We start from the raw sequence: 24,685 nt of genomic DNA on the forward strand, positions 1-24,685 counted from the left end.
GTGAGCACTTTAATTTTTGTTTAACAGTCAAATTCGCTTCAACACACAGATATCCAACTTCTTGGTGGGATGGAAGAAATGCTGAAGTCTAGATCACATAACCAAATGACTAAAGCAATGGTCCAAATGACTAATGCCATAGTCCAGCTGCTACTGGAAGATCAGACAGCTGGTTGACGACACAGGGAAGAAAGAAGAGCAGCAGAATACGGACCCTGGAATTCAGAAAAGCAGACTGACAACCTCAGGGAACTGAAAGGCAGGATCCCCTGGGAGAACAACATAAGGGGGAAAAGGAGTCCAGGAGAGATGGCTGTATTTTAAAGAATCCTTATTGAGGTTACAGGGACAAACCATCCCGATGTGTAGAAAGAATAGTAAATATGGCAGGCGACCAGCTTGGCTTAACAGTGAAATTCTTGCTGATCTTGCAAGCTTCTTTTTTGTGTTTAAGAAGTGGAAGGTTGGCCAAATGACCAGGGAAGAGTATAAAAATATTGCTCGGCCATGCAGGTGTGAAATCAGGAAGGCCAAATCACACCTGGAGTTGCAGCTAGCAAGGGATGTTAAGAGTAACAAGAAGAGTTTCTTCAGGTATGTTAGCAAGAGGAAGAAAGTCAAGGAAAGTGTGGGCCCCTTACTGAATGAGGGAGGCAACCTAGTGACAGAGGATATGGAAAAAGTTAATGTACTCAATGCTTTTTTTTGCCTCTGTCTTCACGAACAAGGTCAGCTCCCAGACTACTGCACAGGGCAGCACAGCATGGGGAGGAGGTGACCAGCCCTCTGTGGAGAAAGAAGTGGTTTGGGACTATTTAGAAAAGCTGGACGAGGACAAGTCAATGGGGTCGGATGCGCTGTATCCGAGAGTGCTAAAGGAGTTGGCAGATGTGATTGCAGAGCCATTGGCCATTATCTTTGAAAACTCATGGCGATCAGGGAAGGTCCCGGATGACTGAAAGAAGGCTAATGTAGTGCCCATCTTTAAAAAAGAGAAGGAGGAGGATCCTGGGAACTACAGGCGAGTCAGCCACACCTCAGTCCCTGGAAAAAATCATGGAGCAGGTCCTGAAGGAATCAATTTTGAAGCACTTGGAGGAGAGGAAAGTGATCAGAAACAGTCAGCATAGATTCACCAAGGGTAAGTCATGTCTGACTAACCTAATTGCCTTCTATGACGAGATAACTGGCTTTGTGGATGAGGGGAAAGCAGTGGATATGTTGTGCCTTGACTTTAGCAAAGCTTTTGACACTGTCTCCCACAGTATTCTTGCCAGCAAGTTAAAGAAGTATGGGCTGGATGAATGGACTATAAGGTGGATAGAAAGCTGGCTAGATCGTTTGGCTGAACAGTTGGTGATCAATGGCTCCATGTCTAGTTGGCAGTCGGTATCAAGTGGAGTGCCCCAAGGGTCAATACTGGGGCCGGTTTTGTTCAATATCTTCCTTAATGATCTGGAGGATGGTGTGGATTGCACCCTCAGCACGTTTGCAGATGACACTGAACTGGAAGGAGAGGTAGATACGATGGAGGATACAGCGGGCCCTCGACAAATTAGAGGACTGGACCAAAAGAAATCTGATGAGATTCAACATGGACAAATGCAGAGTCCTGCACTTAGGACGGAAGAATCCCATGCACCGCTACAGACTAGGGACTGAATGGCTCGGCGGCAGTTCTGCAGAAAAGGACGTAGGGGTTACAGTGGATGAGAAGCTGGATACGGGTCAACAGTGTGCCCTTGTTGCCAAGAAGCCCAATGGCATTTTGGGATGCATAAGTAGGGGCATTGCCAGCAGATCGAGGGACAAGATTGTTCCCCTCTATTTGTCATTGCTGAGGCCTCATCTGGAGTACTGTGTCCAGTTTAGGGCCCCAAATTACAAGAAGGATGTGGAAAAACTGGAAAATGTCCAGCGGAGGGCAAGAAAAATGATTAGGGGACTGGAACACATGACTTATGAGGAGTGGCTGCAGGAACTGGGATTGTTTAGTCTGCGGAAGAGAAGAATGAGGGGGGATTTGATAGCTGCTTTCGGCTACCTGAAAGGGGGTTCCAAAGAGGATAGATCTAGACTGTTCTCAGTGGTAGCAGATGACAGAACAAGGAGTAATGGTCTCAAGTTGCAGTGGGGGAGGTTTTGGTTGGATATTAGGAAAGACTTTCACTAGGAGGGTGGTGAAGCGCTGGAATGCATTACCTAGGGAGGTGGTAGAATCTCCTTCTTTGAGGTTTTTAAGGTCAGGCTTGACAAAGCCCTGGCTGGGATGATTTAGTTGGGGATTGGTCCTGCTTTGAGCAGGGGGTTGGACTAGATGACCTCCCGAGGTCCCTTCCAACCCTGATATTCTATGATTGTAATGTCTTCAACTTTTTTCCAGCTCCTATCTGCCTCTTCCAGAGGTTACTACTATATAAGAGGTGGCAGCGAAGAGGAAATATGAGCTACCTTGAGGACTAGAGTCACCACTGGGAAAAGGAATGCAAGGAAGAACAGAGAACTAAAAAACTGGGCAACATGTGCATGGGAACAGGAAAACCATGGAGCAGGGAAGATAATCAGGAAACTGGGAAACTTTTTTTTTTAAAATGGGAGGAATGAATCTGTAGAAGGAGAACAGATAACCAGAGTATCTGTAGAGCAAGTGGTGGGGAGAGGATAAAAGGAACAGAGCTCCGGAAGGGAAGTAGAAACACAGTGAGACTAGTTTTGAAACTACGACACATGTAAATATTAGTAACTGCTAAAATAAATTAGATCTTCTCCTACTACCATTTCTCTGAAAAAGGTGCAGTAGCTGCCACAGTGATTTTAGGTTGAACTGAACAGGGTTAGGAGATAGTCCATGCAAACACAAATGCTGGAGAGATGGCCCCCAAGACACTAAAACGTGGGACATACTATTAAAAGCAGAAGAACCCCTGAATTAAAAAAAATACAGTTTCCAAGGTCCCATGGCACGCACACAAGATTTCAGAAAAGAGGTGAGAGAAAGGGAAGCTTGAAAGATGCGATTTTAGATTCAGATGCACAATGAGCACCACATACAACAAATCCACTGGAATTTTCCATTCACGTGAAGCTCATGCTTGCTCATCCCATATTAAATAGATGTACTAGGAGTAGGAATGTAACTCATACTGGAATAGAAGGTGTTAGTGGACTAGAGACAAGTCAGCACGCTGATATTTAATAACATACGCCATCTGGGGAAGATACAAAGTTACTTGCACATTAACTTTTTTCCCTTCCCCTAAAGTGAAAACTAAATAGTTAAACTAAAAAATTAAACTAGAATAGAATGGGGAGTGGCAGAAAATAACTAGAAAGTTAAGGTTCAAAGAACAAGCATCACAGATTTCACAAAAAGGAGGTTTATACCTCCATAAGCCTTAAACAGGTGAGAGGGAAAGCCATGAACAATTTACCCAAGCTTTGGGAATGCTATTACACAAAATGCTAACATAGAAGGTTAGTAAGTATAGTAGAAAGCACAAAATTCTTGAATGGATAAAGGAGTAGCTTGAGGCGTGCCCAATAGCAGTCTAGAAAGGAATGTGTACTTTCTGTAGGTGATAATTTGCTGACAGATTTGGGTGAAGCAGGGAAGTAAATAAAGGATCAAATTTAGTGTGGACTAGGTATACAGAACAGGGGCAAATAGGTGGCTGTTAATGTAGAGAAGATTGAGGAGTGAGGTTAGACCAAAAAGATCAGGGAAATTATAATCTCATCTATAAAAAGCATATGTCCATTGTCCAAGTATCTGGATGCACTTACAATAAAAAACAGTTTTACAAAGATGTTGCAGCCAGCTGTTGGATAAGAGCTAACCCTGAATTTATATGTATTGTGACAGGGTCGGGCCAGATGGCTACAGAAGAGTAATAGAAGGCAGATATATTAGCCCCAGGTTAAGTAGGTTCCTTTTCCCTTGATAAGGTAACAGGGAAGGTTCCAGAACAATCAGGAACCTTCTGGAGAAAATTAAGATAGACAGGCTGATTAGAACATCTGCAGCCAATTAAGGCAGGCTAATCAGGGCACCTGGGTTTAAAAAGGAGCTCACTTAGTTTGTGGTGCGCGCGTAAGGAGCCGGGAGCAAGAGGCGCTAGGAGCCGAGAGTGAGAATGCATATTGTTGGAAGACTGAAGAGTCCAAGCATTATCAGACTCCAGGAGGAAGGTCCTATTGTGAGGATAAAGAAGATGTTGGGATGAGGCCATGGGGAAGTAGCCCAGGGAGTTGTAGCTGTCGCACAGCTGTTCCAGGAGGTACTCTAGACAGCTGCATTCCACTGGTCCCTGGGCTGGAACCCGGAGTAGAGGGCGGGCCTGGGTTCCCCCCAAACCTCCCAACTCCTAGTCAGACACAGGAGGAGTTGACCTGGATTGTGGGTTCACGAAAATGGCCAAACTGAGGGCTGCTGTGAAGCTCCAAGGTGAGCAAATCTGCCAATAAGCACAAGACCACTGTGACAAAAAACTTCAAGACACGCCCCCTCCCTCCACAATTAGCAATCCCTAGAATAATGGGCAGATGGCAGGTATAATTTTACAAAAAGGCAGCAGGTTGGTATTATATAAAACAAAGAGGAGGCTGCAATGCAATTGTCTAGAAAGGGAGGACAGAATTGAGGGTGGTAAGAGGAGAAAAAAATGGGAGCAAACACTGCTTAAAAGGTTTCAGAGTAGCAGCTGTGTTAGTCTGTATCCGCAAAAAGAACAGGAGTACTTGTGACACCTTAGAGAATAACAAATTTATTTGAACATAAGCTTTCGTGGGCTACAGCTCACTTCATCAGACGCACAGAATGGAACATAGTAAGAATTATATTATATTATATTATATATATTATACACATACATATATATACACACACACACACACACACACAGAATATGAAAAGGTGGAGTAAGAGGCTAATTAAGATGAGCTATTATCAGCAGGAGAAAAAACTTTTGTAGTGATAATCAAGACGGCCCGTTTAGACAGTTGACAAGAAGGTGTGAGGATACTTAACATGGGGAAATAGATTCAAATCCAAGTTAATGGTATGTAGTTTGCATATGAATTCAAGCTCAGAAGTTTCTCATTGGAGTCTGTTTTTGAAGCTTTTCTGTTGCAAAATTGCCACCTTTAAATCTGTTACTGACTGGCCAGAGAGGTTGAAGTGTTCTCCTATTGGTTTTTGAGTGTTATAATTCCTGATGTCAGATTTGTGTCCATTTTATTCTTTTGCATACAGACTGTCTGGTTTGGCCAATGTACATGGCAGAGGGGCATTGCTCTTCTTACTGCTTAAAAGGGATGTTGAAGGCTTCCAATGCTGCAGGGTTTTCCCCTGCAGGACACATTCTATTACAAACTTCAGCTTTTTAATTGTTATCTGTGATCCAGAGACTTAGGAATTGCCCAGCTGTGAATAGTTCTGGGTAGCCACCATACTTACTGGACCTCTCCTTACTGGAAAGACTGACCTGGAAATGGCAGTATCCTTGCCCACAGCCCCACAGATGCTCATGTGTTTGGGGTCAGGCTTCACTCAGGGTTTGACAGGCAAAAAGGCTGTCTTGGAGATAATGAGCCTTTTCAAATTTTAATCCTGAATTACCACAAAAAACTGTCAGTACCATATGATATTTGTTGATTTCGCCCTGCTCTTAGATTCCATTTGTGTTTGCATAAAAAAAATGCAAACATTCAGCCCTCTTCAAGCTTTCAGTAAAGAAGTATCAGAATGGACCAGTTGGATTTGGGCTCAATGCAACTCAGCCCCAGAATGGAACTGTTAAAAGAAAAATATCCTACCTCTTTAGGTTGCATCAGCAAGCTACATTTGGAATCTTATGAAGCTCTACTTAATTCATTCTTTAAAAGGACATAGAAATGACAGAGCAGCAGGCAAAGAGAATCACATACTGATGCAAAAATCTCTATTATTCGAAGAGGTATGGCAAACCTATCTCTGGATTCTTTTGATGGAGAGGTAAGAAGGAGCATTCAGTGGGGTGTACAAATTTGATGGAAATATGAGACAGATGGTACAAAGGTTGTTTAATACAAAAGAGGTCTACAGGACATGAACTCAAATTAAGGAAGGGCTCAACACTAAATTCAGTTGGAGTGTCTTCTTCATCAAGGTGCCTTCTTGCTGGTTTACTGATCAGTTCTCTCTCTAAAATGACTAAATAAAATATTTAGGACTAATAGTGCAATCTAATTTCTTAGATTCCAATTTCCTATTGTGGTTTAGGATTTACAGTCTCTTGTACAACATTGTTTGGAGGAAAGGAGGCCAAGAACTATATAAATTTCTTACATACAGGGGACTTTAGGTTGCAATGCTGCATTAAAAAGTCTCCCTAAAAACTTCTAGCACACAGTGTTTTATTGGTTATCTATAAAAGATAGATAATGGAAATCAGGATGCAACCACACAAACATTTGAAGAGGTACATTTGCTGCAATCTCAGTGACATGAGAATCAATTTGGAGAGAGTATTTAGGCAACGCTCCCACTTGCAAATTGTAAGCTTGACAATATTTTTAGCACAAGATGAAAAAACCCCCCACATAATAAAAGCAAATTCTCCCTTCTGCCCTTCCTCCCTTCTCTCATTTTATGTATTTCTCTTTCTACTTTAGTGGAAACCCAGAACATTGATTTTAGGACTATTTTACTGGATTTCCATTTGTTTTGCCTCAGCTCCTACATTAATCCAAACAATAAGGGTCTTTAAAGCATTCATAAATAACCTGCTAGTGCTGCTGGCACCTAGGAGCCAAGTGCAGCAATGTTAAGCAACAACAAATTTCATAGTTCAAAAGGCACAGTTAAAGAAAAAGGTTGCTCAGAAAAATCACTCATTTAGCACAAAGATACTTAAAAATTGCATGAAATCAGTCAAGTAACTATAGAAACCAATTTCTTCAGCTCTGTATCACACGTCTCACACCTCAATTGTCTTTATTATCATCTGCTGTCAGATCCTTAATCAGAAATGTGAACAGGCTTGATGATTTATTCAGCAGGGAAAAGAATCTGTAGGTCAAGTGAAAAATTTCACACACATACACACACACACACACACACACACTCCCTCCCCTCCCCCCAACCTTAGGTACTTTCATTTCATTCTGTTCCCAGTAGCTCTGGGGGCAACTCCAGTGAGATCCAATATTAAGGCTCAATTAAAATAAGCTCCAATTAGTGGAGCTTTTTTCTCTCAGGCTAGAAGAGTCAGGAAATGGATATTGGGAAATGTAAAAAGTCAGCTACTGAGAGGAGGCTGCAGACATAAATGAACTTATTTGTTGATTTCTACAGTTGCTATGCAGAGGCCTCTGGGAGTAAAAGCTTAACCAGTCTAAGCTATAAACTAAAACCCCTGCAGCTAAACATGAACTGTGTGAAACAAGGGCTCCATTCCAGAACAGAAAACTGCTGGGCCCAGAAAATTAAAAGCCAGAGGCGTTTTCCATTTAAAACTAAATCCCAGTACCGCCTCCCAGCCAAAGAATTATAAGCAGTATCAGATTTACAAAACGAACAATTACCCTGGAAAAATGTAGCCCTATTGTACAGTCCCAGATGCTAAATCTCAAAGTTTCTTTTTTTCCCCCCTCTAATCCCACATTATATTCCTACTAAGTGTATGGCTGTAGTTTACAAAGAACCATTTCTAGATAGGCCTAAACTATGAAAATTAAATGTTAAAAAGAGCTCATAATTCATTGACCTCATTTGAAGTACTGCCCTTGCCTGCAGCAATTCCTGTCCTTCCCCAAGGCCCCTGCAAATGCTATGCAACAGCAAAATAAACCCTGACCTAATTGCCAGAGGAGGGCTGCCAACCTTTCCTCAAAACACAAAGGCAAATATGGTAACTTGAAAGTCCTACCTCTTTTGCTTTCTGCTTTAATCGCAGCTGTTCTGGATCTTCTTTATTGGAACGACTCTATTAAAGGAAGAGAAAAATTTAACAAATTACTAGCATCTAAACACCGCAGCATCCGTTAAATATTTAATAAGTGACAATTTTCTCTTGTGATTGAATGTCTTAGCTCCAGGGGTGAACGCCTCAATCCAGATTGGCTTCTCCCTCCTCCCCCCAGCCTCCCTCCTCTTCATCTGGGCCTGGCTGCCTCTGTTCTAGCCTGGAGGAAGCTTAAACTGAAAATGATGCTAACGCTGTCAGTCAGGTCCAGTCTAGGCATGATGTTGTTCATGTCAGCAGCAGACACTTAAAAGGACAGGAAGTAGAGAAGAAGAAATTGTTCTTGTTTAAGTACAGTGAGATCCTAGTAAGTCTAGATTCCATACCCACCCAAGTGATTCTAGAATATGGGCCCAGACTTTTATCAGTTCTTAAAAAACACAAAAACAAAAAAAAAACAACAGCCACCACCACAACAACCCACACTCTTAATCAAACTGAGCCAAGACCATACAGTCACACTCAGTGGCGCAGCATTTACATGTTTTGTTTATGTTCAGCCAACAATTTTAACCAATAGAGCAGAGGCCAGAAGTGGGTCACATATTGAACTGACTGGATTGCAACACACACAGCTTGCCAAGCATCACACCTCTAGAGCATCAGCAGAAACAAACATTTTGACGAGGCACCATGTAGAATATTGACAAAGGCAAGCAAGTTGGATCCAGAAACAAAAACAGGTGGTCAGATTAAGAATACAGAATAAATATGATTTTATGTTTACCAGCAGGATTGACTACACCAAAACATGGCCTTTAAGTAACTACAAGCTTTCAACTTTAAGGAATAAAGATTTATTTTTATTTCTGTATCAACAATCATATATGTTTGCTAAGCATATTTTGTTTTTGCATTTATTTCTGGAAGATTAGGATTCTTCACTTTTAGCGCCAAAAAAATAAATTGAGACCTAGTGGACTGGACAGTATATATGCAGGGAGATGCCAACAGATATTTACTCCATGGCTTGCACGTGAGCTAAACATCCATCTCTAAGAGAAGCAAAAACCGAATAAGAACATCTTTTCTGCATGGCACAGGCCATGCTAACATATACTTGCATGTTATAATAGCAAAATCAGGGATTGAGAAGCTTAATGTAGAATATAATGAGACAGGCATCACTGGATGTCTGGTGTTCAAAAGACAGTTATTTTTCCGGGTGGCCAACAATAAGATGTTTCTCACCTTGGCTGCTCGTAAAAGCATTTCTCGTTCCTCTTCATCCTTTCTCTGTTTTTCCATGTGATCCAGTTTCTCAAGAAATCTAAGTTGTGCTCTGGTGTCACTAGATATGATATACTTATTACTCTCCTGCAAAGAAATAATTATTAGAGGTGGTCAAGCTTTTATACATTGCTAAAAACCTATCCTAGGTCAAATAAACTTATTGGAACGAAGCTGTGTTGTACAAAATTCTCTTTTTCAAAGCTGATCATTGTAAGTACTTTCCATACATTTCTGCTTACAAGAGAATCCATTTGCACGTCTCCTCTCCAATTATAGTATCCTCCTTGAGGTCTGTCTATTCATCTACTTAATAGCCCTCTGCCATTAGCATCCAGTTCCTCTATTTGACTCCCTACTCACTGTCTGAAACTTAGGTTTTAGATATATGTGATTTGAAACTGCCAGTCTATACCTAAGGGGAAAAAAAACCCCACACATACAAACCATTTTCTTACCGAGCAAACTTTTTTTTTTTTTTTTTAAAGTCAAAATGTTACACAATTAGGATATACGAGATCCATTTTTACCACCTACTAAAGAAAACCATCAGAGATAGGAACTATATTCCACACTGCTGGAAAAATATAATAATTTAAATGTTGCAGCATTGTTTCAGCTAGTCATTCCAGAATGTGAATTAAGCCTTACTGGTATTTCCAAAGGAGATGGAAGAGGGGACTACATTTTTTCCCAGAACTAGCTGAAAGATGCTTAGATTGAGAATGAGTGCACATTAGCACTGTTCATTATAGTTTTAGGAATATATTTTCACCTTGGCGGATTAACAGTTTTCATTAATGTGAACGGTAAGTAGGGTACATTTGTGCATGAAGGTGAGTATAGGTAGAGTCCTGCAAATCCACAGATATCTGCTTTATATCCGTATGTATCTGCATATGCAGATGGAGATATCTGCAGATCATTTTTGTGGATTGCGGATCGGATGTGGATACAAATTTCTATCCGCACAGGGATCTAAGTACAGGACCCTTCGTGACAGGTTTCAGAGTAGCAACCATGTAAGTCACAAGTACTCTTTCTTTTTGAGGACCCTTAGTGTACATTAATGGTAAACACCATCATTGCTCCTCTCCTTGAATTCTTTGAATGGAACATACTTTTACCCTTTCTAGATATAAAAAGGTAAAACCTAATTTAAATATGCAAGGCATGGAAGGCTAATTTTCATTATATTTTTGTTCTAATTCTTTAAATTTTATATTTAATATGCCATGTACGATCCAGGAAATGTGTAGACAAGACCAAAGTGGACTTTTTCATTTGTTCTACGTAAGTTACTTGAGTGTCTCCTCTTATTGGTGGTACCCTTTTTCCTCTCATCTCAGAGAAACTGAAACCTTGGGACCTATGTCATCCTTTTCTCCTCCCTCACCACTTTAAGTTGTCACTAGCCCAGCCCAGCCCAACCCATTCCCATGTTCTTTTTTTAAAAATACTCCTACTTCAGATCTGTTCTTGTCTTTTTGTCCTTTTCTCACATGGCTCCTGGAACATTCACCCCTTTCTTCCTCAGGCTGCCCCTACCCCTAATGTTATCCCCTGTAGTGTGTTTATGATGTAGTCTTGTTAGGCAAATATTTTGGGATTGGCTTTGTATTTTAATCATCATTGTTGTGCTACAAAATCACTTGGGGCAGGATGAAGCTATACCACCATACCACATTCTTTTGTATATGGTGTCTTTCAAAAGAGTACCCCCAAATACTTTACACAATAAGTTTATGGGGCAAGGATAAACTCAAACACGTGAGCCGTAACTAGTTTAAGTTCCATCTTTAACATTTTAGTTTACACATTCCACAGAAAGAATCCAGTGCCAAACAACTTAAATTGGAAAAAGTATAGAAATACTGGGCACAAAGATATCTTAAAATCTACATGACTCAACCTTCTACTAATGCAGAATTCTTAACCAACCATTGCCCCAGACCTAACCAATAGCTTTTTCTTCCCCTTATATGCAGCTTGAGCCCCACTTCTAAGAGTTCTTTATATTATGGTATTGCCTCAGGACCCCAATCAGAGACCAGGCTCTCATTGTGTGAGGCATTCTAGAAACACAAGGTACACAGGAACTGTTGTTCCTGTCCTCCGAAGAGCTTGCAATCTAAGTGAAGTGAAACCAGATATAGGGATAACAGAAACATGGTGGAATAGTAGTCATGACTGGACTACAGGTATTGAAGGGTATGTGCTGTTTAGGAAAGACAGAAACAAAGGTAAAGGTGGTGGAGTAGCATTGTATATCAATGATGAGGTAGAATATAAAGAAATAAGAAGCGATGCAATGGATAAGACAGAGTCCGTCTGGGCAAAAATTACATTGGGGAAGAAAACTAGTAAAGCCTCTCCTACGATAGTGCTTGGGGTGTGCTATAGACCTCCGGGATCTAATTTGGATATGGATAGAGCCCTTTTGAATGTCTTTAATAAAGTAAATACTAATGGAAACTGCGTGATCATGGGAGACTAACTTCCCAGATATAGACTGGAGGACCAGTGCTAGTAATAATAATAGGGCTCAGATTTTCCTAGATGCGATAGCTGATGGATTCCTTCATCAAGTAGTTGCTGAACCAACTAGAGGGGATGCCATTTTAGATTTAATTTTGGTGAGTAGTGAGGACCTCATAGAAGAAATGGTTGTAGGGGACAATCTTGGCTCAAGTGATCATGAGCTAATTTAGTTCAAACTAAATGGAAGGATTAACAAAAATAAATCTGCAACTAGGGTTTTTGATTTCAAAAGGGCTGACTTTCAAAAATTAAGGAAATTAGTTAGGGAAGTGGATTGGACTGAAGAACTCATGGATCTAAAGGTAGAGGAGGCCTGGGATTACTTTAAATCAAAACTGCAGAAGCTATCGGAAGCCTGTATCCCAAGAAAGGGGAAAAAATTCATAGGAAGGAGTTGTAGACCAAGCTGGATGAGCAAGCATCTTAGAGAGATGATTAAGAAGAAGCAGAAAGCATACAGGGAGAGGAAGATGGGAGGGATCAGCAAGGAAAGCTACCTAATTGAGGTCAGAACACGTAGGGATAAAGTGAGACAGGCTAAAAGTCGAGTAGAGCTGGACCTTGCAAAGGGAATTAAAACCAATAGTAAAAGGTTCTACAGCCATATAAATAAGAAGAAAACTAAGAAAGAAGAAGTGGGGCTGCTTAACGCTGAGGATGGAGTGGAGGTTAAAGATAATCTAGGCATGGCCCAATAACTAAACAAATACTTTGTCTCAGTCTTTAATAAGGAGGATCTTACGGATAATGGTAGCATGACAAATGGGAATGAGGATATGGAGGTAGATGCGAAACTGAAACAGCTTAATGGGACTAAATCGGGGGGCCCAGATAATCTTCATCCAAGAATATTAAAGGAATTGGCACCTGAAATTGCAAGCCCATTAGCAAGAATTTTTAATGAATCTGTAAACTCAGGAGTAGTACCGAATGATTGGAGAATTGCTAATATAGTTCCTATTTTTAAGAAAGGAAAAAAAAGTGATCCGGGTAACTACTGGCCAGTTAGTTTGACATCTGTAGTATGCAAGGTCCTGGAAAAAATCTTGAAGGAGAAATTAGTTAAGGACATTGAAGTCAATGGTAAATGGGACAAAATACAACATGGTTTTACAAAAGGTAGATCATGCAAAACCAACCTAATCTCCTTTTTTGAAAAGGTAACAGATTTTTTAGATAAAGGAAATGCAGTGGATCTAATTTACCTAGATTTCAGTAAGGCATTTGATACCGTGCCACATGGGGAATTATTAGTTAAATTGAAGAAGATGGGGATCAACATGAACATTAAAAGGTGGATAAGGAATTGGTTAAAGGGGAGACTGCAACGGGTCCTACTGAAAGGCGAACTGTCAGGTTGGAGGGAGGTTACCAGTGGAGTTCCTCAGGGATCGGTTTTGGGACCAATCTTTTTATTACTGACCTTGGCACAAAAAGTGGGAGTGTGCTAATAAAGTTTGCAGATGATACAAAGCTGGGAGGTATTGCCAATTCGGAGAAGGATCGGGATATTATACAGGAGGATCTGGATGACCTTGTAAACTGGAGTAATAGTAATAGGATGAAATTTAATAGTGAGAAGTGTAAGATTATGCATTTAGGGATTAATAACAAGAATTTTAGTTATAAGTTGGGGATGCATCAACTAGAAGTAATGGAAGAGGAGAAGGACCTTGGAGTATTGGTTGATCATAGGATGACTATGAGCTGCCAATGTGATATGGCTGTGAAAAAAGCTAATGCGGTTTTGGGATGCATCAGGAGAGGCATTTCCAGTAGGGATAAGGAGGTTTTAGTACCATTATACAAGGCACTGGCGAGACCTCACCTAGAATACTGTGTGCAGTTCTGGTCTCCCATGTTTAAAAAGGATGAATTCAAACTGGAGCAGGTACAGAGAAGGGCTACTAGGATGATCCGAGGAATGGAAATCTTGTCTTATGAAAGGAGACTTAAGGAGCTTGGCTTGTTTAGCCTAACTAAAAGAAGGTTGAGGGGAGATATGATTGCTCTCTATAAATATATCAGAGGGATAAATACAGGAGAGGGAGAGGAATTATTTCAGCTCAGCACCAATGTGGACACAAGAACAAATGGGTATAAACTAGTCACCAGGAAGTTTAGACTTGAAATCAGACGAAGGTTTTTAACCATCAGAGGAGTGAAGTTTTGGAATAGCCTTCCAAGGGAAGCAGTGGGGGCAAAAGATTATCTGGTTTTAAGATTCTACTTGATAAGTTTATGGAGGAGATGGTATGATGGGATAATGTGATTTTGGTAAGAATTGATCTTTAAATATTCAGGGTAAATAGGCCAAATCCCCTGAGATGGGATATTAGATGGATGGGATCTGAGTTACTATAGAAAATTCTTTCCTGGGTATCTGGCTGGTGAATCTTGCCCATATGCTCAGGGTTTAGCTGATTGCCATATTTGGGGTCGGGAAGGAATTTTCCTCCAGGGCAGATTGGAGAGGCCCTGGAGGTTTTTTGCCTTCCTCTGTAGCATGGGGCATGGTTGACTTGAGGGAGGCTTCTCTGCTCCTTGAAGTCTTTAAACCATGATTTAAGGACTTCAATAGCTCAGACATGGGTGAGGTTTTTCATAGGAGTGGGTGGGTGAGATTCTGTGGCCTGCACTGTGCAGGAGGTCGGACTAGATGATCAGAATGGTCCCTTCTGACCTTCATATCTATGCATCTAAGTCAGAAATCCTAAGGTACACCCTTGAATCCCATTCTCCTCTGCCCTAATCAGTTTTGTTATGGTTCTAGGTCTTGTACCATTCCCCACAGGATGTGCACTATCCTAAAAGTAAGTATTGGTATATTAGTAGAATTTGTTTTGAAGTAGTAACCTAGAATCCACCATGTTGCAATATTGCTTTTAATGGCAGGTAAAGAGGTTGTGTGAAATTAAAATGCTTAAGACCTTTTACCGGTCTGGAATGTCAAACATACAATCTGAAGTTCCAAATGCAAGATTTAAAGCTTAGGTAGTGCAGGGAATAGAGATTTTTTTTTACACCACTTCAATAGGTAACAGCATTATCCTCAACTTTCACAGAGGAAACAGGAATCCAAAATTAGATCTTTGAAGTAAGGCAGGAACTATTTTTTCAATTGTTTAGTTTTAAAGTTCAGTTAAATATGGAATATGTAAAAACTGAACATGTTAACTCAACAGATCTACTCCCTGTGAACATTTGGCATCATATACACTTGTACATATACAGTGATAAAGCTATATATTTTACTCTTGTTCATACTGCAGAACCAATACCGCTACGTGAGAGTAAGATTCTGTTCACAGTCATGCACCAACATAATTGTTAAATTTCCAATACAGGATTAAACCATGCCCTGAGCTACACCTGTGCAATTCCAGCAAAGACACTGAGGTTGCACAGGTGCAACTGAGGGCACAATCTGGTTCGCATAATCTATTATTGCATATCATAAAACAGAAAGCTGGATTCATACGTCAGATTGAGTTTGCATGGCTGGCACTTCAAAAAAATATCCTTTTGTTTTAAAAGCAAAACATGAGCATGTTTGCCCTGGAAGTAATTGAAAGGCAAACACAGAAACCCCCCAAGTGACACTCCAAGAATGTTTTCAGACTAGAACTGCACTTTAGAATTTAAGCTTACATACATGGGATTTTTACAGTTCATCCCCCAACTGAAACCATCAATTCTCCCCTCCCACCCGCCCCCCCCCCTTTTTTTGGCAACACATGAAGTCTTAAAAGGGCATTGGTGCAGGTTAGTCTAATATGTTGGCTAAAGTGTACATAACTCTGCAAATATTTCACCTTAATTTTGCATGTATCCGTATACATAAAGTTATTTCCACATACTCTAATGAAGCATCTCTGCAGCAGCTAGATTATAGAGGATTATGAGGCACGTCTTCAGTGGGAAAATATCTGGCAGCAAGTTCAAAAGCAAGTATGTTCCCTGTACATGACTTCCTGTTTTCTTATTCAATTACTGTGCCGTTATGAATGAATGGGAACTCTGACTAAAGCAGTTGTGGTTTAGTATGCCAACTCCTACCAAGAATTCCCCCCAAATTGGGGGAACAAAAAAAACCTCTTGAGGACTAGATAGTTTTCTAGCTCAGTCCAAAAACACCAAAAAAAGGGACCACTAAGTGGAGGGAGCATTAAACTGCATATAATAAGGGCCACCCCTGTCATTTAGGCAGAGCAGGCTGCAGAATGTTCTAATGGTAATTAGTTAAAGCCCCCTTTGAAAATGGCCACCATCTCTCCTTGTTCTCAACAGGACTAAAGCTACTGTTGCTCAAGAAAGATGGTGGCCCCATATGCCACGAAACAGCAGGGACACTCAGTCGGATTGAGATGCTGGCTACTTTGAAAGAGCACTTCTCCATGGAATTCCCTGTAGTACACCACTGCATCCTTCTGCCTCTGCAGAGATGCAGAGGGAAAACTGATCACTAATCCTAAACAAATACTCAAATGTTGTATGTGAACAAAATTTCAGTGAGTTTTAACTATATGGGAAGTTTGAAGAATGTGTTCAGTTATTGAGGTTATTGGGCACAAAAAAGGCTGATAGTAGGTACTAAATTGCTTAAAGGACCTACTTAGTTTTAACTCCCGAACAGATTAGCAAACTTGCTGAGTACATAACGAAATTTTCTGAGAAGTTACCAGTAGGCACAGTAGTTTGTGGGAGGATACATAGATAAAAGGTTGAACCCTTGGTTTATGCACTCAACTTTATGGAGTGGCTAGATATGCCTCCACAATACAGCCTAACTTCTCATTTGCGTTGACTGGTGTTCCACAGTGAACCATCCACAATGACACTTAGAAGTCTCTCCCATACACAAAGCCCATCAACATGTAGGAAAAATTTGAACTACTCTTATGTTTCAATGCAGACAAGCACAAGAATATTTTGTCACTGTGTTGTCTAATTGCTTAAGATCGTTGGGACCCTTTTGAAATACCTTACAATCCTTTAGCTTTGGCTAACTTGAAATCGTGTCATCTGCAAGATTTTCCTGTCTCACTATTCACAACTTCTTCCATCTCATTCAATACACTGAAAACTTTTCTTTGAAGACATAGCTTTGATACTTTACTATTAACCTCTTTCCATGTAGAAACTGACCATTTATTCCTTCTCTTGTATACCTTGACTACATGAATACCTACAACAAGAAGCTTTTGCGGCAACTATCAAAGGCTTTTTGAAAGGCAGTCATATCTACTGCTCTCCTTGAGCTATTTTGTTGACTCCCTCAAAGAACTAATAAGGATGGATAGGCAGGTCTACTTTTTCATAGCCTAAAGTCCATTCCAATTTCTATCAGGATGGAGAATTTGGATGGAGAGGGCAAGGAACATGCCCATACCAAAATTAAATACACACTTTGCCTAGCAATAGGCTTACTTGGGGACACGAACTCCTCTCATACACAGTTCATTTATTGTTTCATTCTTGTGGTCTTCCTATTGCTACAACCCATTATAAAACTACATCATAACAACAAATAACATCAACACCCAAGAAGATAGCTGCCAAGATTGCAGATCAAATAAAGGAGAACGAGCGAGCCATAAACTACCAGTTATAACAGCTGAAACAACTTTGTAACTTCATAATGTACCTAGACTTATCTAGGGATTCACGTGTGTTGTAATGACTACGCACAACAGAGCTAATATTAAAGAGGTTTCAGAGTAGCAGCCGTGTTAGTCTGTATTCTCAAAAAGAAAAGGAGTACTTGTGGCACCTTAGAGACTAACAAATTTATTAGAGCATAAGCTTTCGTGAGCTACAGCTCACTTCATCGGATGCATTTGGTGGAAAAAAAAAAAAAACTTTTTAAAAACTTTTTTTTTTTTTTTTTCCACCAAATGCATCCGATGAAGTGAGCTGTAGCTCACGAAAGCTTATGCTCTAATAAATTTGTTAGTCTCTAAGGTGCCACAAGTACTCCTTTAATATTAAAGAGGTTATGGAAGCTTCAACATCAGTTTCCTTACTTTTGAGAATATGAGAACAATAGAGCACATTTTAAGTGAGTTACTTTAATAAAAGATGCAGTGAAAAAGTTGCATCAGTGACTGGCTGACAAAATGCAGAATTTCATAGTGGACTCAAATGCAGATTTTACTGAATAGACGGTTTCTTTAGAAGGACTAGAACAAAAATACTATGCACGTTGCTCTTTGTAGTATTTACTTCTCTATCCAGCAAGGGGAAGAATTACTTGCTTTTGGCCTGACAACTCCCAAGAGGATTCCCCCCCATTTTCACTGCTCCTATTGTACAGTATGGGTGGAAGTTATTTTACTCAAAGTGTAATCCTTGAAGAGTTACCTGGTGTATCTCATATCCTGCTGTAGATACACAGATTTCAAATCTAGCTCTTTTGCACATGCAAGTCTGAATTTGTGAATGCTCACCTGGCTGGTAGAACACATGCAAAATAGGAATGCATTCCCATGTTGCAAATGAATACCTAGCCCTAGGTATCAGGCCCTAGGGGAGAAGTAGGGAAGAAGAATTACACTGGGGCCACATAAACCTACACTGTTCTTTACTTTATGTTTGTGATGTAAATTTATCACATTTTAAAAAAAGTATATTCCTAGTTACATTATGAATAACCCCAATTTTTTTTATTTTTATTTTTTTTAATAGACACACATTATAGAGGAAGTTCATAAGAAAAACACTACCTATGCAAAAACAGGTGTCTAAAAGTCTTATTTTTCAGGGCCTGCATTTTTGCTTAAGACTATACACATGATTGTGAATTGTTACAGCCGTTTTGAGGAAATGGGACATCTGATGAAATATAATCTTTCTATTTTAGGGCTTGGCTACATTTACATTTTAAAGCGCTCTAACTTGCTAGCTCAGGGGTGAGAAAGGCATCACCTTCAGCGCAGCTGCGCTCTCAGCACTCTGAGCTAATCCCCTCGTGGAGGTGGATTACCAGGAATGCTGGGAGAGCTCTCTCCCAGCACTCACGTGCAACCACACTCGCACTTCAAAGTGCTGCCGCAGGAGCGCTCCTGAGACAGCGCTTTGAAGTTTCCAGTGTAGCCATGCCCTTGGCTTATGGCAGCTCTTGGATTTGACAAATCTATTGGTTCCCATTCCATTATGACAAAGGCAATCAGAAGTCTATGTGCCACATTAAGATCATTGTTCAGAAATTGCCCTTTGCTGTCTTTTGTCTTTACAGGATGCTAAAGGCATAACTCTCCAATGTTCCTGCAAGCTTTCAGCATCTGCTTCACTTCATTTGTGCAAAAAAGGCTTCTAATTTTCAAGTCTTTGGTTGGGATACAGAGATGCTGACTTCCAGAGCTCTTCTCATTGGGAGTTGGTACACTATTTTCAGATCGGATTTCGTTCCATGTCATCTTTCCGGGTTGGAGCTGCATGTCCCAGTTGCTTCAGACACTATTACGTAGACACTGCCAGGTACTGTATTTCCCATTCTCTGATATTGCCTCTTCCATGTTTAATTTTTAACTACATTTTATAGATTAGTAAAAACCTCCTTGTGACAGTGTGAGCTCTTGTGAGCACCTGCTGTCAGATGGGAGCAATCCTGCACTCTTTCCTTTCTTTGCTGCCAGCATCCCGTTGGCTGTGGCCCTCAGGCAGGCCTTCAGTGGCTCAGCCCTCCAGTTAAGTCACTCAGGTAATAGTTGAATGGATGGATGAATCCCTTCTGGGGTACGAGGTCCAACAGGGCCTGTCCCTGTGACCTTATTAATGTCTTTAGTCCTGCCTCTGGGCTCGGTTCTCAGCCCCTTCTGGGCTAGCTTTAGTCCATGTCTGCTCTGGTATATGAGCAGTGCCCCCAGGTCACAGGCAGTGCCCTGGTACACAGCAGTCTCCCTGGAGACTCTTTGCCTTTAATCAGTTCTTATTGCCCCAGCTCTGAAGCCAGGTCACTCCTTCAAGTTCAGTCCCCTTTGAGGTAACAAAGTCCAACAAATGGTTGGCCCTCTGCAGGGTCTTCAGCCCTGTCCCTTTAAATTCCTGTGCTCAAGCTTCTAAACTAAAGTTGTCTCCTTCTCATGGCTTTGGCCACTTTGCCAGTGTGGGGGGGGGGGTAGGGAGGGGGATGGACCCATCCACTAGTCCAGATCCCAAACCGGGACCCGTATAAACAGCAGCCATGTGCCGTTTCCTTTAATAGCTGCGACTGCTGCTGCATTCCCTGGGCCTGTAACCACGTAGCCCCTTCCTCTTCACCCTTACCTCAGGGCTGAAGTCCTCAAACCTTCTGCTTCCTCACTGAATGCCAATGCCACCAACCACCAGCCAGGAGCACCCCTCCTTACTCCTCTGGTACCAGCCAAGAACTGACTAGCTCAAACCCTGCAGTTCCTTTCAGCTGAGCTTGCTGTGCTCTGATTAGTTGCTTCCCTGCAGCCTTTCTAGCCAAGCCTAGAGGACGCACCTTCACTGCTCCTTTCCTGGGGCAGGGTATAGCGCCTCAAAGGAAGGGGTCTAAAAGGCCTGGTACACCCTGTCACAATCCTGATAGTTAAATGGCGAAACTTTCTTCCCACATGCAGCTTCATTCGTAAACAATTCTATCAATTTGGCAACCATATAAATGGCAGGATCCTAGCACTGCAAGGATGTTTTCAGTGGTTTTAATCTGAAATGTGTACTGGAGGATCCATGTTTGTGGTCTTTCAATTACTTCCTTATGAAGCAAGTCCAATTTACAAGCAACTGCCAGCCCTTCAAACAAGCTGAGATCAGAAAGCCAAGCTCCGTTCTTTCAAGCTCAAGCATCACTACCAGTAATGAAAGTTCTACTGGCCAATTCAACTCTGCTTTATGGCTGTGCAAGTGTTAGTGCCACTAAAGTCAATGCAGATCAAGTAGCCATGTGAAAAGCATTTCGTTTTTGGAAATAGTACAATGGTCAAGTGCCACAAAAAAGGCACCTGCATTAAAATTACCATTTCCATGAAATGTTTAAACTAGGGGTTTTTTTGTTTAACCATATTTTAACTTTTAGTACACATAGCAAAGATGTCAAAAGGGAAACATCAGGATTAATTGTAAGCCACCATTAACAGTAGCAAACCCGGAAAATAGTCTTGGGCCAGATTAAAAATTTACATACAGCATGTGCGTGTTTATATAGAGAGAAGGCTTTAAGGCTGCAGAAGAGAACAAACTTTAATGCAAAACTTGCTTAATAATTCATTTTACCTTATGGGTTGTCATTCGATGCTGAGCAATTACAGTTAGTTTTTCTAGGAGCCCTCGTAATCTCTCCTGCGTAGCATGGGAGATCAAGTTCACAACATCAGAGTTAGGTTCAATAATGTCATGCCTTTTACCTGTGGAAGCAGAGAAAATCCATTACGTGTTTTAGGAGTAGCTGATAATTGAAATAATTAGCACAGCAGGTATTCTGTTCCCCCTGGAAGTCATACCCATTACGAATAAAGGTTTGGAGATTATGATTTTCCTGGTAAAGTCACAACTTCAAAGATCTTAGACATTACATTAATAAAACTTAGCCTGGAGCTTCAGAAAATATAGACATTGTTTCACTTAGCCTCTAGAATCATTCTCCTTGCAAGGTCATTTATAGGACAAAGTTAATAAGAACACAAATCAAGCCGTATGTTCGGGGGGGGGGGGGGGGGGGGAGAAATAGTAGCTGTAGAAATTAGTGCCATATTCTGTTAATTTCAATAATTAAAAAAAAATAAAGGATTGCATTTTGCCCTGTTAGACACTGCTTGTTAACAACTCATGACATTTATTTCAATGATTTTTTTTTGCAATGTACTCCAGGCATAAGAGCCTCCTCTCATCTACCTCTGACCAAACAATATATACCAATTAACCTAGGACTCCCTAGGTAGTAACTTGGGAAATATATACATCTCGTCCAATTGGGGTCATAATGCCATCGCCTCTGACCTGTTCTCTCAGATTGCCACTCTTCTCCTGGTTCCCTTATGAGCCCTACTGCCTCTCTCCATATTTCAACAGCTGCTATCAAAAAGGGAGACAGCTTTGAGCAAAGCTGCTTGGGCTGTACACCCGAGGCTAAGTGTCACCTTTGCAACCTTCTCACAGTTGCAGATAGCCAAAGAGAAGTATTCCTGTGGTTGACACAATCAACATGTCAGCTCATCTACAGGTAGGTACCTGGACAACCCTGACTTCTTTTTAAATAGACAGCACAGTTTAGCTACTGATAACTAATGCTGGTATCAGTGTCAAGACAGAAAGTTTTAATTTTCTTGCCCTCTCCCTGCACAGACTAGTATTCATTTAAAATGTAACATGGTATTTATTACTCACTAAAAAGTGCTAAGAACATAGCATGTACTCAAATAACCACCTGTTTTGCATGCCTGTATTTATTCTCATTTAATGGTAGCACCCAGTTAATATAGGTCCTTATTGTTTATGTACTCGCAAAGGGCCTATGATGATGTTATATGCACGATCAAACTGCATGAACATTTTTGATCATAAGTTAGTAAGTACTAGGAGCCCAGTTTTAGACAGAAGCTTATTTTGGGACAACATTGTTTTAGTTCAGACAACTTTCAAAAGCTAGCCCACTGAAGATTGAGGTGAAAAATATATACTGAAATACTTGAAATTACAAGCCACTTGAAACAATTATTCTTTAGCTTTCAATTTACTTTTTAGACTAGTCCAATTACCAGTGCTTGCTATATTTCCCTTGCCCTCCCAACCTAAATTGTATAATATGAACTAGAAGATGCACTCCATAAAGTAAAGCTATCATGTTAAAATTACATGGTTAAACACTCAAGTCAGGAAATACCAAAGTTTTACACATTCAGCCTTAACTGTGCCCTTTTGTCTACATCTTGCATAATAAAACCGACTTTTAACACATTAATGTACTATGTTTCAAATAGGAAAAAAGTTTCCTTCCAGTTTTACTGCCCCATTATGACAATATCTCATTATTGACTCATAGGAGCATTGCTTCCAAGATACTTATTAAATTGTCACTACCTATGTATTACATATTTTCTTTTCAATTAACAGCATTGCTTTCCTTACATACACTTCAGGAATGAGACAAGTTAAAAACTAAACTTTATACTTAACAGCTAGATTTTCTATTTTCTTTTGTAAACAGAATTTCCACACTAAGTATACTTTACACAGCACACTTGCAAGAATTCTGGCTAACCGTATCACATAGTATCAGAAGAAGGTATTACATAAATGATTAAGGGTACAGAAATGTTGTCTGATTACATTGAGAAATAGTATAACCATGTAACTGGACATCTGTAACACATTAGAGTTATGGACACCCATACAATGGTATTGCCTGACAGTGTTTACTGTAAAACCGTAGTGTTCTATTACGGCAACCCAAGCAGGTAGAGACTAAGCAGCAAAAAAGGAACAAGGAAATCACTTTTTTAAATAAAACATCTATCTTATCTATTTATAAGAGCATCCAATAGCGATGATCATGATTAGGACCTCATTCTGCTAGGTGCTGTACACATGTGTTTGCTGTAGAGAGCAGAGAGCGATCTAACACTTAGGCTACGTCTACACTACCTACGCTACGCAACTCCAGCTACGTGAATAACGTAGCTGGAGTTGACGTACCTTACATCGAGTTACTGGGGGGTCTACACCACAGGGGGGAAAGGAGGGGTGTCGACGGTAGACATTGTGGTATATGCTCCCAATATTATTCATAAATACATAAATAAAAATACATAGGTTTTGCCCCATCTGCCCTCAGCCCAGCTCTTTAAAATGTGAGCTGAGTTCTTGCAGGCGTTGAAGCAAAAATGGTCTGAAAAATAGGTCTCAAGGGAAAGCAGTAGTTTTGAGCATCAACGCATGCCAACAAGATTGCTACTCCTGAAACAGCTTTCAAGATTATCAGGAGCCCTGAAGACACTGAAAAAGGAATATGTTGGAATGCCACCTTCCTACTAAACAGATCTGTTTCCTGTGTATAGGCCGGCCTGGGTTTACTTCTGATCATATGAGCAGAATCTGTAACACTTGTGTAAGAAGTACATATTTAATAGTGAGATTTCAGAGCTTGAGAGCTGCCAATGGGTTGGGGGAAGGAAGGCAATTATTCATACTTCCCTATGTTACGCGTTGCACCGGTAGAAAGCTGACTAACCAACACCCTGTTCCAATATGCCTGTGGGTAACTGATACTGTGCAGTACCTATTACAGGTCACAATCATAATTAAAATGGTTCACAGCTTCTGTTCATGCCTTTGTTGCTGTTGGAGCATTTTTTCTTTGGATTATCCTACAAAGTTTTATTTTTAAGACACACCCAAAAATGTTTAGGACCGATTTCCTGATTGGAAGTTCAAATGAAGTATAGCTGTCTTGTTTTTCAGACTAAATAGAGATTTATGAACTCAGTATGAGATTACAATACATTCTAATTTCATTTTTTAAAAGAGTGAAAATTGTTCGATGCAATTATTGAGTCCAGAATATTAATTACGGATGCTTTAATCTCACCTATGTCTAAGATCTTCTTTTGCAAAGCCTCTGAGGAGAGAAATGGTTCATCTGCACAAGATCGGATCAGTGTACCGACCACTTCAGAATTTGTTGCCAAGATGCATGCATTCTCTTCACTTAGGTTTACCCCAGCCATAGAAGTCACATCATTGATGTCATCTTCGTCTCTACCAGAAAGAAAGCCAATTGTTATTCTGTTCTTTCCATCATATCCTGAAAGAGACTTTGTATTGCTGACCAGTTTTATACACAAGTGTAAACTACCTGTATATAATCATCCCTATTCATCAGTGGGAAAACAGTCTACTACAGTAGAACCTAAAAGTTATGAACACCTTTGAAATGGAGGTTGTTCGTA

At 40.5% G+C, this 24,685-nt stretch overlaps 1 protein-coding gene across 1 annotated transcript in view; it reads right to left on the minus strand.

Annotated features, from left to right (window-relative positions):
- The window catches only part of TAF4B (TATA-box binding protein associated factor 4b), a 137,947-nt gene that overhangs the window by 56,491 nt on the left and 56,771 nt on the right, over positions 1 to 24,685 (minus strand). The window contains exons 10-13 of the mRNA XM_038388183.2: positions 24,325 to 24,494; positions 21,015 to 21,145; positions 9,195 to 9,320; positions 7,908 to 7,964 (exon numbers count right to left, since the gene is read on the minus strand). Of these exons, the coding sequence (XP_038244111.1) occupies positions 7,908 to 7,964; positions 9,195 to 9,320; positions 21,015 to 21,145; positions 24,325 to 24,494 (484 nt within the window). The remainder of the gene's footprint in view (positions 1 to 7,907; positions 7,965 to 9,194; positions 9,321 to 21,014; positions 21,146 to 24,324; positions 24,495 to 24,685) is intronic.

This window comes from Dermochelys coriacea, chromosome 2 (genome assembly GCF_009764565.3).
Source record: "Dermochelys coriacea isolate rDerCor1 chromosome 2, rDerCor1.pri.v4, whole genome shotgun sequence".
NCBI lineage: Eukaryota > Metazoa > Chordata > Testudines > Dermochelyidae > Dermochelys > Dermochelys coriacea.